This window comes from Eublepharis macularius, chromosome 9 (genome assembly GCF_028583425.1).
Source record: "Eublepharis macularius isolate TG4126 chromosome 9, MPM_Emac_v1.0, whole genome shotgun sequence".
NCBI lineage: Eukaryota > Metazoa > Chordata > Lepidosauria > Squamata > Eublepharidae > Eublepharis > Eublepharis macularius.
In genome coordinates, this window is record NC_072798.1 from 12,565,721 (window position 1) to 12,584,157 (window position 18,437).

Consider the following 18,437-nt stretch of genomic DNA (forward strand, 5'->3'; position numbering starts at 1 on the left):
AATTCCTGGTATCTCCAGTTTAAAAAGACCAGATTGAAGGTGACATGAAAGACCCACACCTGTAGCGACCCTGTAGAGCTGCTGCCAGTCCGAGTAGACAATACTGATTTTGATGGACAGCAGAGGAGGAAATGGTGCTGTCGCCACCTGATGGGACCCCATGTATGGGCTTAAATGTTTAAAAACACCACATCACCGTATCTAGCATAGGCCTGATAGATGCAGACCTGTTAGGTAGAACCATGTGCAAGAGCCACGAACCGTGGGCTCACCCACAATGCAAAGAATTCACACACATTGCAGAATGTCGCCCATTATCCTTTACCATACACCACTCACCATGCAAACTGTTAGTGCTTTCTGACGAAGGGACAGAAACTTCCCGGAGAGGGATGTGTTCCCTGCTGGAAGAAGAAGAACCCGTTTGAGATGAGAGCCCAATCAAACAGCAAAACAGGGAGGAACACAATGCAAGCCCCTGTCCTTACCTGGAAATGACATCTGTCAGTGGCGCAGCATCGCTCTCCTTGCAAAGAGATCAAACAGGTTAGCAATGATATGCACGCACAAAAACGACGCACACATTTACCGTTAAAATGGGACAAAAGGCACAGCTACTCCACAGAGCCCTCGATTGCCTTCTGTCCATCATGAGCTGCTCCCCAAAGCATTTTACCTGGCAGGAAGTTGATGGGGCTGCTTATTTACTTCAGATACGTGACCCAGACCTCACTTGGACTGTGCCCTTACATGTAAATCTTTACACAGTATGCGCCCCTTATTTGCATTCTTTTTGGTTTGGAGGAAGCGATGCTTGCTTGTTTGGGTCATTTGAACAGCACCTGTTTCCTAAAGCCCCGAGGAAAGACTCTCTCCACTCCACCCCAACTGGTTACCTAGTTATCTTGGGCCATGAATACACCAGTTTTTTTTTTTAAGCCATTTTCTAACTTCATAATCATGTACAAAATTATCATTCTGCCGTGGTCATTATATGTCTCAACTAATGTTTCTTCTCCTTCCCCTCTGCCAACAGCAGCACAACCAAGCTGCTTTTCACAAGTGACCATAAATCCTCAGCACTCTGTACAGTATCTCCGGGGAGTTACTGGCTGTATTGTTTATATCCAACCTGCCCATTTGATTTCATCTCATTTAAATGAATTGCTCGACTTCTATGGCTGCTGTTCAAGTAATGCCTTTAAGAATGTTTTTAGATTTTTCTGGATTCAGGACGGCTGAATGCTGTTTTATCAAGCTAATTAAAACTGGGTTGTAAATAATACAAAGAGGGTAGAAGTATTTAAGAATTCTTTCCATTTTAGAACACTTGAATATTCATCTCGCATTTCCTTGCCAAGTTTTCATTGCAACTTGGCTCCAATATTTGTTCGCAGACTATTGCTCTTCCTTCTCCCTACTTAATAACAACAACATTTGATTTATATACCGCCCTTCAGGACAACTTTATGCTCACTCAGAGCAGTTTACAAAGTGTGTTATTATTATCCTCATGACAGTCACCCTGTGAGGTAGGTGGGGCGGAGAGAGCTGCGACTGACCCAAGGTCACCCAAGCAGGCTTCAAGCAGAGGAGTTTCCCCCGTCTTCTCAGACTATCACAAAGTCAATTTGAAAAAACACAGGAAAACTAAAAAAAACAAAAACAAACCCACCTGTGGACCAGTAAACAATACTGTGACCGTTTTCACACGTCTTACCGGCCACGCAAAATCACGCAAAACTCCTGGAACAACAGCGTTTTCCCGGCGCAATTTCCTGTCATGACTCCAATTTGTGGCACAATTTTTACCACAAACTGGAGTCATGACAGGAAATCGCACCAGGAAGACACCATCGTTCCAGGAGTTTTGCGCACTTTCTCATGGCTGGTAAAACGTGTGAAAACGGCCTGTGTGTAAGGGTGGGGGGGAAACAGATGCACTTAAGAAGCCAAGCTGCAGCAAAAGCCTTGTGTGGAAAAGCCCTTCAAGTGCAATCAAACCACTTCATGTAAGTTATTTGTTGAAATCCTTACAAGCAACACTTTAAAGACAGACGAGTGCTATTCCTGTATTGCAAGCAGAGGGGGAAAGATGAGGTTAGGAAACTGTGTGGTTAGGCCACCCAGTTAATTCATGGCAGATATAAAGTTCAAGCCAGAGCCCTTCCAGTTTGTTAAAGCTTGCCTCCCCCAAATTTAAGCTTTCGAAAACCTGACAATCAGGGTTTTTTTTCTGTCAAGAATGCCAAGATCGACCCCTCCCCACCCACAAATACCATCTGGACTTCCCCCCATTCCCCCCATATCCAATTTAAACATTATACAAACTCAAATTACATGACATGCCCAGTCCTTTAGGCATACATAATTTTGCCCCCGCCCCAGTGGCCCCGCTCTCTGGCATCTCAACACAAACGCACAGCAGGAAAGAGGCAGCCTATGAAGAAGGGGGAGACAGAGGAAAGCTCTCTTTCTGGCATTGGCTTTTCTGTATGCAATCCTCCACATACATACTGCCTGCAAGCTTGCCCCATTGAGAGGGATAGCCGACCAACAGAACCTTTTTGGGCTGGGCCAAAAGGCATGGGGGGAGGGGTTAAATCCCTTTCCCCAGCCCCATGACCAAAGATGGACCTCTGCCCCTCGCATCCCCTGCTTATGAAGAAAAACTGGGAAGTCACAGATCTTGCAATGTGTCTTCTACTCAGGTGACCAGTTGCCCAGCTGTGAAGTCTGTAACCGGTTCACATCCCATCATTCTATGAAGCTAGGACTTCTGCTGTTCAAGTGCTCCATTTCACACATCCTGAACCTCAATAGGCATTTTTCTGGTTCACCCTTCCAACTGCCAGTCAAATTCCAGAACAAACCCTGAATAGTGACCCCCCCCCTCGTTCAGTGATGCATCCGTTTTGCATTACACCACGTTCCCAGAAGAAACAGAACAGAAACATTTGTATGCCGTGTGCAATGAGGGTTGGATCCAGACTAAACTGGCCATTTTCACCAATCCCCCCCTACTCGCTGCAGACCAGGTCTTGTATTTTCCTTAAAGATATTTATCCTCCGGGAGCAGCATTTTGTGGAGTACAGTGGATTCAGAGGAGAGGCAGGAAAGTTACATTCTGCTGATGGAACATTTCGTTTGGATCCAACCCCATGGAAGAAAATAATCATTTTACAGATGGGAAGGGATTCTATAAAACTAGCTTGTGATTCTATGTCAGTTTTGCCACCGCCTTTAAGAGCATACAAGACTTCTTTGACCCTGAAAGCATCCCTGACTTAAAATTATCTCTCTTTCTCCCAGAAAGGTTGAGCCATCATTTAAGCACACCGAGAAAGAAAACTAACCTGGGCCAAGTCAGCATCCATCTTTGTGCAGGAGACACAAAGGTCTGCATCGGTCTGGCGACCCACAATGCTGTTCCTGCACCTGACAACAGAAAGGGCTATTTGCATAAGAGCGTTATATTTCACCGTTCTCACCCTTTAAAGTATAATATTGGGGATATTTTTGTCTACAGCATTTACATAGGTGAAAAGTACCCTGGCTGTGATGAGGAAGCAGCATTTGGAAAGTTACAAGATAGCGTGGGTGGAAAAGTAGCCAAGCCATCATTAATATCTCGTAGAGTCAGAGGAGAATCACCAAATAGTTGACACAGAATTTAGTGTCACTCCAGTGCCAGAAGCAGGAAACTGGAGCTTCCCGTGCTCCTGGTGATAAAAAAAAAACAGCTACCCATCAGTATCACCTCATATATGCCATCTGAAGGTCTCCTCATCCTACCTAAAAAATTAAGACCAGCTTCTAAAGCAGCACCCAAACCAGTCGTTTCTTAAGACGTTTCCTTGAAACATGATTGCTTGTCTAAGAGTCTCACAGGGAACGCTCAAATGAAAGATCATACACTTGTTCTCCCATTGTGGATACACATGCACCGCTAGGGAGACAGAGTGCACTTGAATATAAGGCCCCACAGAAAGTAAGTCATGTGAGCGACTCCGTGTAAGATGTTTTGTGTACAGAGACTCTCAATTCCTGTACATCACTTCCCACAGGAATCTATGCAGGAATTTACACATACGCACCCACTTTCGCTTCTTCTTATATAATCGCCCAGGTGGCGGCAAATGAGGGCAGGCATTACAGTCATGCCTTTAATGGCCACTGGAAGTGCACACATAAGCAATTAATAATGTTTATCGGCTGTTTTTTGAAACGTATTTCATTTATACCTAATGGGGCCCATCACAACCCTGTGTTGTAGATGAGAATGAATATATGTGACTGACCTGCCAGTCACCTGGCAAATTTCCACGGCAGACTCTAACCACTACACAACAGAGTTGTGAAACTGTGCACCCCAAGTTGCCACCAAAGGCACAGGGGCTGGCCTAAGCGGGGTTTTTTTCTGATCAGCTGGCAGCAACCTTAGCATGTTGTAATGTCACGATGGGTTAAAATCTCAGTAAAATTACTAAAATTTCAGTAAAGTCTAATTAGTTTATATTGCTGGATTAACGGAGCATTAGCCATTTCCTTTTCAAATGCCTTGTGAATTCTTTGGGGTTTTTTTTCTTTCAAGAGAAAGGCTTCGTTTTGTTTTGTATACTCGCAAAGATATCTTGTATAGAGAGACTTTAAGATGGTGGACCAAGGAATAGCGTGAAGGCACTCAACTCGCTTCTGCAGCAGAAGAGAATCAGACTGAGGTCTGCCTGGATAGGTGAGCACCTGGCAAACACGGAAATATCATGAGCTTTTCAAAAGAGCAGCAGGGTGATATTATTCATCTTCGTAACTCCTGGACGATCACCTAGGCAGAATTTGTAGATGCATTCTCCTGCCATCTAAAAATTTCAGTGGGATATTGATCCCTATATTGGGGGTGGCGGGAAAGCAAGAATGGCTTATCTTAGGACAGCTAGGAAGCACAGGGCAGAGGCAAGATCTCAACTGATGCTGTTCCAATTTGCAGCTTGGACCCTGACCTGCTAGAGCGCTTCTGTAATAAACGCACTAACCACTTATGCTGTAAAATTTAGCTTTGGGCAGCACGGATATATGCAAGATACTTTGAATAGCCAGAGGCAGAAGAATTCCACAGCTGGGATCAACTATTAGAGGCATTGTCCCAACATGACATAAGCCCGCCGACTCAAGACGCTATTTTTCTATCTGAGTTCTTCCAAAGGAATGTAAGGGAGAGATGGGATCTTATTGAACGTAAGGCAACATAACCTTTGCAGGTGAAAGCCAGCCTGTGGAACTGTGACTTTGGAATAGAAGAAGAAGCCCATTCAGACATGCAGTTGCTGATGTGACGCACTTCTGATTGCCTCTCCTGCATTAGCAAAAGCACCACGGAAAACCACGAAGAGGTTAAAATTATTCCAAAGACTAACAAAATGGACTCCAGCACAAGCTTCCTTGAGTCAGAGTTCACTTGGTCAGAGTGGAAATCATATGGAGGGATGCTCTATTTCTGACGAAGGGAGCTCCAACTTACAAAGAGCTTTTGCTGGAATAGGGGTGCCACTAGACTGCTGTTGAATGTAGTTGATACAGACTAACATAGCAACTGCTCTGGAATTATTATGGAAGAAGCTGTACTTCTAATTAGTTTAGATGCTGCAAGGGGAAAAGGAAGTAAAAGAGACACTTTGGAAACATCGGCATGCAGAGTCATACAGAGCAGTCTGGAAAAACTTGAGTTGCAAGTAGGGTTACCAATCTTAAGGTATGACCTAGAGTCCTCCTGAAATTACAACTGACTTCCCAACTACAGAAATCAGTCGTCCCCTCGTCCCCCCCGCCGGAGGAAATGGCAGCTTCAGAGGGCAGACTCTATGGTATACCATAGAGCCTAGGAAAATGGAAGTTCTAGCATGACATCACATTCTGGCTGAGTTTGCATTGCCTCCCCAAACCCTCTAAAAAGCCCAACAGCACCTTTAAGACTAACCAACTTTACTGTAGCATAAGCTTTTGAGAACCACAGCTCTCTTCATCAGATGCATCTGATGAAGAGAGCTGTGGTTCTTGAAAGCTTATGCTACAATAAAGTTGGTTAGTCTTAAAGGTGCTATTGGACTCTTTACTATTTTGCAACTACAGACTAACATGGCTAACTCCTCTGGATCTATTCCCCAAACTTTGCCCTCCTTAGACTCTGCCCCAAATCTCCAGGAATTTCCCAAGCCAAGGCTGGCAACCCAAGTAGCAAGCAGTTTCCATCCATACCAGAAGCTCTATAAACCACGACAAAAGTTTTAAAACTGAGCTGCTGCTCTTACTTGTGCGCCTCCAACGTCACATCCAAGAGGGATCCATTTCTTCGACGTTGTTCTTTAGATGTCGGTGGACTCCTGCAAAGTCTAGCGTCTCTAGACACAGAATGCCTCTCAATCAGCTGGAGAGACTCCAGAGCCAATGCATCTGTTAAAAAAAGGAAGTATCCATGCATTGTGGGAAAGGGAATTTGCAACCTTATTTCCCCAGAAACCTATGTGTGGCAGGGACATAAATGGACGTAGGCAATTCTCAAAGCATACGGCATTAAGCTAGATAATCTACCGCCAGACCACAAGAGATTCCACTTGCCGGTAGATGTAGCATAGCCAGCTTTAGAGCTTAGAATCAGGGCCAGTGCATCCATTGAGGCAGGTCTGGCAACTGCCTCGAGCACTGAGGCGCCCGAGGGGGCGCCGGGGGCGGGGGGCGTGCCGCGGAGCCGGCAGTGGTAGCACTGGTGTCTGAGCGGATGAGAAGCCACCCATGTGCTGCCGTGGCTGCCTGCCATGCCTAGCCCACAGCTGCTGCGGCCTCCTAGCCCTCCTGCCCCATGCTGCCACCACCACCACCAACACGCACCCCCAGCTAAGCACAGCAGCCGTGGGCCAGGCGCAGCAAGTGTCTGGGGCGGAGCAATGGAGCAGGAGGGCTGGGAAGATGCATGCGCGCCTCCCCAGCCACCTGCTGCACCTGGTTGGGAGTGTGCGCCAGTGGCAGAAGCATGGGGCAGTCTGAGCGGGCAGCCTCCCAGCCCTCCCACAGCACCGTCAGTACACAGCTGCAGGCCAGGTGCAGAAGGTAGCCAGGATGGCGCGGGGAAACTGAGCGGGAGGGCTGGGAGGCCACCCGCGTGCTATCCCAGCCACCCGCTGCACCAATGGGGCCAGCTGGCAGCAGCATACTGTGTGATGTCTGCAGTGATGTCATCATGCAGTCCAGGCACGCGTGCGCAGGCAGCAACAGACCTGAAGCTGCCCTGGCCAGGCGCCAGAAACCCTGGTGCTGGCCCTGCTTAGAATATGGCTTTCTACTAGACAGGGTCACTGAGAGCTCTCAGCTCTCATGTGCAAAGCCTACAAGCTAGTTTCAGAACTGTGCTTTTTAGGAACTTCATAAGAGGAGAGTCCAGTAGCACCTTTAAGACTAACCAACTTTATTGTAGCATAAGCTTTCAAGAACCACAGCCGTCTTCGTTAGATGCATCTGACGAAGAGAGCTGTGGCCTTCAAAAGCTTATGCTACTATTAAGTTGGTTAGTCTTAAAGGTGCTACAGGACTCTTTACTGTTTTGCAACTACAGACTAACACGGCCGACTCCTCTGGATGTATGTTCATAAGAGGAGGACAGCTTGGTCTTACCTAGCAGGGGAGATAACAGCAAGCACCCGTTTAAGGTGGCTGACCGGGACAGGGAAGAGAACAGACTCGTTTCTCGGGTTTCAAGTCCTTTGCAGCAGCAGGTGTTCTAAATCAGAGAGAAGGCACTTGATGGCACATGACATGCTGCTCCCCTGTTCTATCCCCCTCCGCCCCAGAACTCTTCATACACCTTTTAGCTTATGGCTGAAATAAAGCCATCAACTTTTGCCAACAGAGAGCCCTCAAGGATTTGATCAAAGAATTGCATTAGCAAATGGTTCCCATTTCCAGATGCATGTTAGAACTGAGCACCAAACTAGGGTTGCCTGGCATTTCTGGGGAAAGCCTGGAACTCATACCAGTCTTCTCCGGGCATTGCCAGAAATTCACCCAATGGGCATTTTGCAACTGCGGCACCAACTCAAAGGCATTGCTAGCATTCTAGAGGAGGGAGACAGCCAACTCTGTCAAGTAGATGTAGAAGAGCCATAAGGAAAAGCTGTACGGACGATGCTCTAAACTATACGTGTCGGGTTACAAACAGCTTGCATTGTGCAAGCAAAGGTATGTTTCCTGGCTGCCTGGAGAACCCTTCCCCCTCTGCCCACTTCCCCAATCCAGTGTTTATTTTAAGCAAATGGTGCAAGATGTAACAGTGCAAGGACATACTAAGGCAAAGTGTTGACCGTGGTTAGAAGGTGGAAGTAAAAGATACCTCAAGTTTAAACTACTAGTTTTTTAAAAAAAAGAGCAAGATCAGTTCATCTGGTCTAGATATATACCAAATGTTAGCTTTCAACCTTTTGCAGAACCAACTTCATTTTGATTCAAGAACCACCCCCAAGCCATAAAAGCCCAGGCAACTTTGTCCAAGGACGTTCCACATTGGACCATCTTTGAACTTTGCACGAGAGTCTATCAGGAGGAAGCTCTCTGTTTCTGTTCCACTTCTGCTAGAACATAAATTTCCCCTAGATCTAGTCTGCACTCACCTTCTCCGTACTTCCCTCTTCGTTTAAGTTAAAGCCGGACAAAGGACTCTCGTTAGCACACACGCAGCTCTGTTTCCAAACAGGGTAAGAGAGTTTGAAATGAGGGACAGCCAGCCATGGTGAGAACAAACTTCTTCCCACAAAAAGGTCTTCAAGAAGCCACTAATAAGCAAGCAAAGCACCCCCCCCCCACACACAAAGATTATATAGTCCACTATATAAATTGTCGACTTTATTGAAAGAGTTGGACAATACAACCTATAATGACATTTGGGAGCCTTTTTACAAATGGATACAAGATAAGTTTGGAGAAATTTAATTTTCAACTAAGATGTGGTCCTTTATGAACATTATAGAAGATCAATGGAAACATTTGCAAATAGAGAGCTGATTAGCAGAATACTAAGACATGTATTAGAGTGAATGGTGCAATGTAATAGATACGTAATTTCTTTTTTCGTTCTTTCTTCTCTTTCTATCCCCCTTCCCTTTACTTTCTATTCCCTATTTTCTATCTAAAAAAAATAAAAATTTTATATATAAAAAGATTATATAGTCCACTCATTACACTGACCTCCCTCCTTTTGTCCAAGGAATTTAGAGGAAAAACTATCCTAAACTCACTGAGCCACTACAAGTGAACCAGTGCTAAAACTAGAAAGACATTTTAAATATCAGCAATATTTAATGACGTACCTTGCCTTTCGTGTGTTTTAAGCTGGTCAACAGGAAATAAGCACTAGAGCCAAAAACCCGTAGAACTACCGCTAATTAATGAGCCATAAAATGGCAGTACATACCTGGCACAGGACTCTGCCTAACAGCCCTTGAAAAAGTTTCTCCCTGAGCAAGTCAAGAACAACTAAGGAAAGAAAGACACGGGACGTTTCAATCAGGTGCTGTCCGAGTTATGCATGACTCCAGATCCAGTTAAGAGGACACGATATGATAATTAAATCTTGGTAAGGATCGGGGCTCAGATGCATGAAGAACCATTTCCACCTGTTTGAGATAACCCATGGGTCACTATTATCTAGTTACCTGCTCTTTGTGCTCTTGAGGGAGGGCAGCTAGGCCAGGTGGTAACAGTATTATTCAGGGCTTTTTTTCTGGGAAAAGAGGTGGTGGAACTCAGTGATGGAACGCAGGACCATCCAATGATGTCACTTTGGGTCAGCTGGAACAAGGGGGGAGTTTTTTAAAGTTTAAATCGCCCTTGGCGAAAATGGTCACATGGCCGGTGGCCCCGCCCCCTGATCTCCAGACAGAGGGGAGTTTAGATTGCCTTCTGCACCGCTGCACAGAGGGCAATCTAAACTCCCCTCTGTCTGGAGATCAGGGGGCGGGGCCACCGGCCATGTGACCATTTTCAAGAGGTGCCGGAACTCCGTTCCACTGCACTCCTGCTGAAAAAAAGCCCTGGTATTATTTATTATTATTATTTATGTATAGTGGGCCAACAGATCCCAAGAAATCCAGAAAATATTTTTCTAGAAATAGATTTGTTAAGACAAGTAGATTAAAACCAACTAGTTACAATAATAACTTCGTTAGCAATAGCTAGGATAGAGATTGCCAAGAAATGGGGAAATAAAGGGCCCTCACTACAAAATTGGTACGATTCCATCTGAAACTATTCTATATTGGGTAAAGTGGATTGCTCTACAGGCATTCAGAATTTGGAAGTTTATCGAAAAAATTTTCAAGCAATTTGGTTTCCTATTGTGCAATTTTTGCAGGAAAAAGAAATTGTTTCTTCTAACATTCATTGTCAAGAGCTATTGAATTTCTAGATGTATGGAACTCTTTAGGAATTGTTATATTTTGGGTTTTGTATGGTTATGTTTTAAGTTAAAGTGTACAAAGGAAAAGTTTGTATATACACTGATGTTGGTTTGGTATTGTCATATTTTTTTTAAAAAACGTAATAAAGTTAAAAAAATTATTTATGTCATGTATTATTTATGTCATAAATAAAAAAATTATTTATGTCATTTCTCACTGAGACTCAAGGCGGATTACACAGTGTGAGATTAGTACAGTCAGTATCAAGGACACTTCCATAAATAACGCCATAGGGTAAATAAACACAATTTCACAAAGAAATTTCACATTAGCAAGAACCCAATACAGAGTTGAAGAAATGCTGAAACAGAACACAAGCAATTCTAGGGCTGACATTAGCCAACATGAAGCACAGGTAGCTCATAGGAGCACATATTTAAGACAACAGGTAAGGCAATATAGTGGTGAAGTCTATGGTCCCTAACTCATTAGCAAAGTATCTGAGAGCCCCCCCCCCCAATACAAAAGCCTTTTTGAATAATTCGGTTTTACATTGTTTGCGGAAAGCTAGGAAAGTGGGGGCTCTCCTGACCTCAGGCAGGCTGTTCCACAGAATAGGGGCCACCACAGAGAAAGCCCTGTACGTAGGGAATATGAATCCCCCTCCCTCGGGGAATTTGCCTCAGACCCTCACTTCTTGCATTCCAGAAACGAGTAAAATCAATTTCGTTACAGAAAGCCTTTGACAGTTTTATCCTTTGAGCTTTTACTCATTTTGGATCCATTTTGAGAGCTATGAAAAACCACAGCCTGAGCATGGAGCTTGTTTTATCTATCTGGCTGCTGTCTTACAAAGCTTTTTCCACTTCTAATTTTCATTTCTATTGCCATCGATAGATGGATTGTGGTGAACTGTACCGGCCATTCAGCAAAGTCTGAAGCCATCCTGCAACTGAAATGGCTGTTTCTTCGGTGAAGTGCCATTCAAGTCGGAGGAAGCATGCCAAGTGGAATGGTGGATTACAAAGCCATTGATACCCACCGTGTGGGTTGACTTATTCAGTGGAAAGGTGGGATATACGTTTTCTAAAAGTGATTAAAAAAACCTTCTTCCTTGGACTCTGGCTTCCTTGGACCAGCAAGAAAAGTGACAATTCCCACAAATCAAGTTCTTTCTTGATACCTTATTGTATTCTGTATCATACAAAAAAGCCCATGCACTTCCATGTACTTTTACTGTTTGCAAAATTACTCTGAAATCCCTAAATTAGATTAGAGCACAGGAATCTAACCTGGAGAACCGGGCTTGATTCCCCACTCCTCCACTTGGAAGCCAGCTGGGTGACCTTGGGTCAGTCACAGCTCTCTCAGAGCTCTCTCAGCCCCACCCACCTCACAGGGTGTTTTGTTGTGGGGATAATAATGACATACTTTGTAAACTGCTCTGAGTGGGCGTTAAGTCATTCTGAAGGGTGGTATATAAATCGAATGTTGTTGTTATTGTTATTATTAAATGTTACAGCTAGAAGAGCAAAACAGGGGCTTAGCTGAAAGGAGAAGCAATTTTTGTGAACCATTTTGTCAGTGCCAAAGATACATCACTCCCTCTGGCAATGTTTTGGAGATCGTATGGATGTGACCCGAGAGTGCCCTCATCCTCTATTGGCTACGTTCACTCATTTGACCAGCGTAGAAAGCCTTTCCCTCATTCTAAATTAGCTTCATTTGCTATCAGCCACATCCAGATTAAATTGGCTATATGTCCCTGTGATGTCATCTAGTTTTCTACAGGATGGGCTAGAAATGGAAGATCTAATAAGGAAGGGGGGTAAAGGGAGGAGGAAAACCTAGAAACAGAGCTGGAAGTCCAAGATAGGACACTGTTAACAAGGTGGCTACACCACATTTTTTCCCCCACTGCAAGAAAAAGGGGCAAGGCTGTGGTTCAGTGGAAGAACCTCTGCTTTCCATGCAGAGAGTCCCAGGTTCGATCCCCGACGTCTCTAGTTAAAAGGACCAGGCAGTAGGCGATTGAGAAACCTCGACCTGATAGACTGATGGGCTGATTCACAATATGGCAGCTTTCTGTGTGCCGGTGAAACCTTTGGCACACACTCGGCTCAGCCGTATCTCTGTGCTGGCTGTGATTGCGCGATCCAATTCAGGGGCAGGTGTCCCGATGCAGACTCACACTGGCAGCAGGCAAGGGATAACTCCCAAGTCGTCTGAGCCAGGCAGCACCCAGTTCCAAGGTTCAGGCACCAATTGGGCACACTCACGGCTTCAAGTCCAAAGAGGGATTCCAGAAACACATCCACAGGAACAGGCCAAGGTCAGGGACAAGAGAATCAGCTCCAAACCAAGCAGCAAGGTCAGTAGAAAGCGGACTCATTGCTTCCACGCAGCCACTCCCTCTTTGGACTGCTTTTAACCCTCACAGTGCTCAGCTGCCTGTGCTACAGCAAGCACCTGCCGGCTGTCTCAGTCCTGCTCCTGCGAGCACTCATCATCACTAATGATGCTGGGCCGGTGCTGTGCTGCTAGCCTGGCACTGCGCCTTCTGGCTTGGAGGGCTCTTCTAGCCCTCCTCTGGCAGCGCTCCCGAGGCTCTGGTGAGGAAGGGGGAGAGCTGGCCTGCCCCTGGCTTTCTGCTGCCGGCCCAGGGCTGGGAAGCTGAGGAACCGATGTGCTGGGACCTGGCTGTGGATCAGTATCTGAGCCTTCAGGGCCTGCCTCCTCCTGCAGTGCCTCTGCCACTGGCTGTGGATCTGGGTCAGGTTCGCCAGCTGCCTCTTCCTCAGAAGAGTCCTCTGAGTCTCTCTGCTCCGCTGGGCCAGGTTGGTCCATGACAGCAGGCTGGCCACTTCACTTCCAGGGAAAGTTCCTGCTGGGACACTGCCCCGGAGAGCTGCTGGCAGCCGGGAAAAGGCAGAGCCCAATCCCAGCATTTTTGCCAGCAGATGTTCAAGCTCTGGCTTAGGCAACGGTGCCAATGCGGGGCCAGCCTCTGATGCAGCGGGGGACCTGACCCGTACTGTTGGCATCGCTGGCCAGGTCTACTAAACGGCCCCTGCAGCGCTGGCTTGTCACTCTGTCGGGACTGCTCAGCACGGCTTGCTTCTAAGCCATTTTATCTCCAGATCACCCTGGGTCTAGTTGCCCCCATTGTTGACCATAACAGAAGATTATTATTATTATTGTTATTATTCGAAGTAGCTGAAACACAATCAACAATAAGCAGAGGTCACATGTTATTATTGACTGGCCTTGCTAAGCCGATACAAGTTTCCACCGGAGACCTAAGTATCAACCAGATATCGGCGTAATACGTCCTCTGTTCCAGGTAGCGCCGTCTTTTGCAGTTCTGTAGGTGTTATGTCAGAAAGCTGCAGTTTTTCCATATGAATTGCAAAGCTTTTCGAGATGGTTCCAAGTGCCCCGATGACATTGGGGACTACTGTTGCATTCTTCTATCGGCTTCTATAGCCAGATCTCTATATTTAATCATTTTTTCTTGTTCTTTTTTTTCCGACTCTGGCATCCCCAGGAATTGCAATGTCGATTATCCAGACTTTTCGATTTTCCACGACTATTATGTCTGGCGTATTATGTTCAAGGTACCGATCAGTTTGAATTCTGAAATCCCACAAGATCTTGTCCTCTATTTATTATCATTATCATTATTATTATCTGTTGCTTTAAATATGTACTCCTATATACTATCTGTGATACATGTTGTTTAATGCCAGTCCTAGAATTGATTATGTTCTGTTTCAGCAGTTCTTCAACCCCATATTGGATCCTTGCTAATGCCATGTCTCTAAACTTGTATTCATTTACCCTATGACATTGTTTATGGAAATGCCTGCCCCTGTCCTTGCTACTGATTGTACTAATCTCACACTATGTAATCTGCCTTGAGTCTCAGTGAGAAAGGCGGAATATAAATGACATACATAAATAAGGAAATAAATAAGCACTGGACTGGAGAAAACAGGGGTAGGTGGGCTACTTACTCCTATGCACTCTTACGTGTACAGGGAAGCACGCCTCCAGCTTGGAATTCAGAAACAGAGTGCATCAAAGCTTGGGAACTGCCTGATTCAGCAGTCGAGAGAATACAAACGCAGCATACTTACCGCTCTGTCCTTTAGCAGTCTTTTCCAGCCCCTGGCAAGTACGTGCCAAACTTGTGTTGGCAACCTGGAGCTCTCCTTGCTCGGCAACACTCTCTTCTAGCCTCCTCTGCAAAGCTCTCGCTTGCTCACAGGTGCCACGAAGATCCCTTTCCTGGTCTCTCACCTGAACAAGCAGCAAGGAAAGTGGCTCAGAGAGCCCCTTCAAGGTGCGGAACACATGCAAATGAAACCAGACGCATCTGTGCTCCGGCCGGAAGCTGCAAGCTCTTGACGTGCTTCTGCATTTTGACACTTGCCGGTTCTGTTCGTTTCTCAAGACAGATGGGTACCCAAGCAGTTAGTTTTCCTGCCCAGGGTGCTTACACCGCCCCCTCAACTGACTTCCTCTGCAGGCAGGGTTTTGCAAGCCCCAGACGCGCCGACATGGTCTGCTTTTGTTACACAGGATGTAACAGGGCAAAGTTTTCTTCTCACTGGCCTTACAGCTCTGGCTCACTCCCTCAGCCTTAAGAAGGGAGAAAACGGGCAACTAATATGCAGCACCTGCCCCATAAGAAAAAACTACAGACTCTTGAGGCTTTTTAGTTTAGAGGAAAGAGGACAGAGGAGAAGAATTACTAGAGATTTGTAGAACATGCAAGCTGTAGAAGCAGCATGTGCATTGTGCAATGTTTTTGACTCCCTTCCAGAACACTATGGGCCAAGCTAGAAGTGACGACTTACACTTGAATGGCACGTGAACAGACTCACACGTATTCCTCCCTGTTCACTTGAGCTCCACTTGCACTCCACTTATGTGATCGAGTGGAGTGCAAGTGAACAGGGAGGAATACATGTGAGTCTGTTCACTTGCCATTCAAGTGTAACTCGTCACTTCTAGCTTGGCCCTAGGACTTGGGGGGGGGCAGGGGGAGTCATCCAATGAAATAGATGGACCATAAATTCAGGACGGACAGAAGTAAACCCTCCTTCACTTAAAATGATTTCACTTGTGGAATACACTGCCACAAGATCTGGGCCCTTTTCACACTACATACCTGCTTCCAGAACATCGCAAAACACAGTGCAAAAAATGCGGAAGATAGTGTCTTCTTGCAAGAATTTTGCGCGATGTTGTGCAAAACTCACGCGACATTGCACAAAACTCTCGCGAGAAGACGCCATCTTCTGTGGGTTTTGTGCTGCGTTTTGCGATGTTCTGGAAGCAGGTATGTAGTGTGAAAAGAGCCATGGCTAAACAAATCCACAAGGAAGGCAGCATGGTATAGCCCAAGCTTATCAGATCTCAGCTGGGTCAGGATTGGTCAGTATTTGGATGGGAGACCAAGTAATACTGGGGTTGCTCCGCAGAAGAAGGCCACGGCAAGCCACCTCTGCTCACCTCTTGCCTTGAATACTCCATACGGGGTCGGCATAAATCTGTTGTGACTTGATGGCATTATGTAAAGAAATCCACAGAGAAGAATTCCATCAATAGCTATGATAACTAGATGGAACCTCCATGTTTAGCGGCAGTAACGCTCTGAGTACCAACAGAGGGTGGGATAGGCTGTGTCTTGCCTGTCAGTGGGGCCGTCTGGTTGGCCACCGTGCCATACAAGACTCTGGACTAGATGGGTCACTGCTCTGATGGGCCACTGCTCTCACGGCTGGTCTCACGTACCTTCTTGCTGGTGTCCTCTAGTTGCTTGGTTAGTTCTTGGAGTTCTGCTCGCAAGAGGTCCCCTTCTCCGACAGCGTCTTCTTGCATCTGTTTGGCAGATTCCAGCTCATGCTGTCTAGAGGAGGTCAGGTGAGAGCAGAGGCTTACACACGAGTAGAATTTAAGAGCTCCAAGCTCCCACGCTTGCCAAACTGCCTGCCACACATTTCAAATTGGACACGTATGTCGGAATTCTGTTTGGCCGTAAGCATTTCAAACCTGGCTTTAAGGGACACTTAAATGTTGAAACTGGAGTCCCAGCATTGATTTTTTTTTAAAAAAAGAAAGCCTCTAGCCTTTTATGTTGAAAGATATGCCTTTCCCCTTCTATCCTCTTCCACATGAAAGCTGGGGATTTACTTAGTCAATACATTGCGATGTTGTAATACTATTGTGGTACATGGCCAGTTTATAAAGGTTTCTCCAGTGGCAGGGGGGATGGAGTGGTAGCTATGGGGGGGGGGGGCAAAGCAAAGGAAAACACCACGTGAATTAGCGGTGTGCCTGTGGATATATCCAGGCCAAAAATAAAATTGAAATGAGAGGTTTTAGTCAACTCAGGGATATCCAAAATAACCCAACATGGTCCCAGAACTCTGGGAATAATGAAAATCTATCCATCTATCCATCCATCCATCCATCCATCCATCCCTTTTTAGTCTTCCTTTCTCACTGAGACTCAAGGAGGACCACATAGTGTGAGATTATTATGATCAATATCAAGGACATTGCCATAAACAATGCCATAGGATTTTACAAAGGCATAGCGTTAGCAAGAACCCAATACAGGGTTGAAGAAATGCTGAAACAGAACACAAGCAATTCTAGGACTGACATTAGACAACACATAAGGCAATAATGGCCCTATAATTTTAAATAGCAGCCAGACTTGGCCTCTGTCAACCCCACTATCAGCTGTAGTAGTAGTAACAACAACAACAACATTTGATTTATATACTGCCCTTCAGGGCAACTTAACAGCCACTTAGAGCGGTTTGCAAAATGTGTCATTATTATCCCCACAACAAAACACCCTGTGAGGTGGGTGGGGCTGAGAGAGCTCTGAGAGAGCTGTGACTGACCCAAGGTCACCCAGCTGGCTTCAAGCGGAGGAGTGGGGAATCAAACCCGGTTCTCCAGATTAGAGTCCTGCCGCTCTTAACCACTACACCAATCCTGCGCTCTTAACCACTACACCAATCAGAGCTTCAAATCCCTTTAAAACTTAAAGGGCAGCGAGGCACCAACTAACAGCTGTTGGGCAGGGTCAATTTCCTCTCTCCCCCTCCCTCTCTCCTCTTGCACCCTTGGGGGCAAGGTGGAAATGTTGAGGTTTTAACCACCATTTTAAAATGAGGTGGTGTGATGTGTAGTTGAATCGGTGTGGTCTCTCCTTCAATCTCCACCTATCTGACAGGCAGTAAGTAGCTTCTGAAACAGTAATTCCCAGATAACGCTTGAAGTAAAATGGGGGGGGGGGTTACTTTTATTAACTTTCATGGATGTGTAAGGTTTTCCAGTAAAGAGGCTATATATGACACACAGCATTTACTGGGCTGACACATTTATAACGTTTCAGTTAAAGGTAGGAGTTATCAGCCAAGCTTTGATTCCTGAGGTGAATCTTTGGCCTCTCCCTAGTTGTAGGAATCCCACCATATAAGTCTGAGCTTCCTCTGGATATTCCAATAACTTCACGTGATTTCCCAAACCAGGCTCCAAGATAGCAGTCTCCTCTTATAAGTGTTCATAGAAATTAGCCTTCTTCATCTCCAAAGCCAAGTTCTGAGATATACAAATTCTGAGAAACGATTTCTCGACTCCTACTTCTCTGGAGCACGAACTGCCTGAAAACGTTCACTGTTTTAGCCTGCTTACTCTCAAACCTGGCTCTGAGACAGGCTCCCTTCAATCTGCCTGAAGACTCAGGGCCAAGCTACAAGTGACGAATGACACTTGAACGGCAAGTGGATTGAAGTGGAGGGCAAGTGAACAGGGAGGAATACACTTGCCGTTCAAGTGTCATTTGTCACTTGTAGTTTGGCCCTCAGATCCTATCTGACAAGAGCTGGCAGAGTAAGAGATTTTTCTCTTTCACTCCCCATTCTCATCTGGCTCTTTTGCTATCTGTGGGCCCTGATGGGCTTCTAACTGCC

At 45.8% G+C, this 18,437-nt stretch overlaps 1 protein-coding gene across 1 annotated transcript in view; it reads right to left on the reverse strand.

The window, feature by feature from the left end:
- IRAG2 (inositol 1,4,5-triphosphate receptor associated 2) overlaps positions 1-18,437 on the reverse strand; it is a 69,880-nt gene that overhangs the window by 21,564 nt on the left and 29,879 nt on the right. Inside the window, exons 17-25 of the mRNA XM_054988596.1 lie at positions 16,243-16,357; positions 14,580-14,742; positions 9,456-9,517; positions 8,656-8,724; positions 7,664-7,769; positions 6,307-6,448; positions 3,358-3,439; positions 489-526; positions 340-404 (exon numbers count right to left, since the gene is read on the reverse strand). Of these exons, the coding sequence (XP_054844571.1) occupies positions 340-404; positions 489-526; positions 3,358-3,439; positions 6,307-6,448; positions 7,664-7,769; positions 8,656-8,724; positions 9,456-9,517; positions 14,580-14,742; positions 16,243-16,357 (842 nt within the window). The remainder of the gene's footprint in view (positions 1-339; positions 405-488; positions 527-3,357; positions 3,440-6,306; positions 6,449-7,663; positions 7,770-8,655; positions 8,725-9,455; positions 9,518-14,579; positions 14,743-16,242; positions 16,358-18,437) is intronic.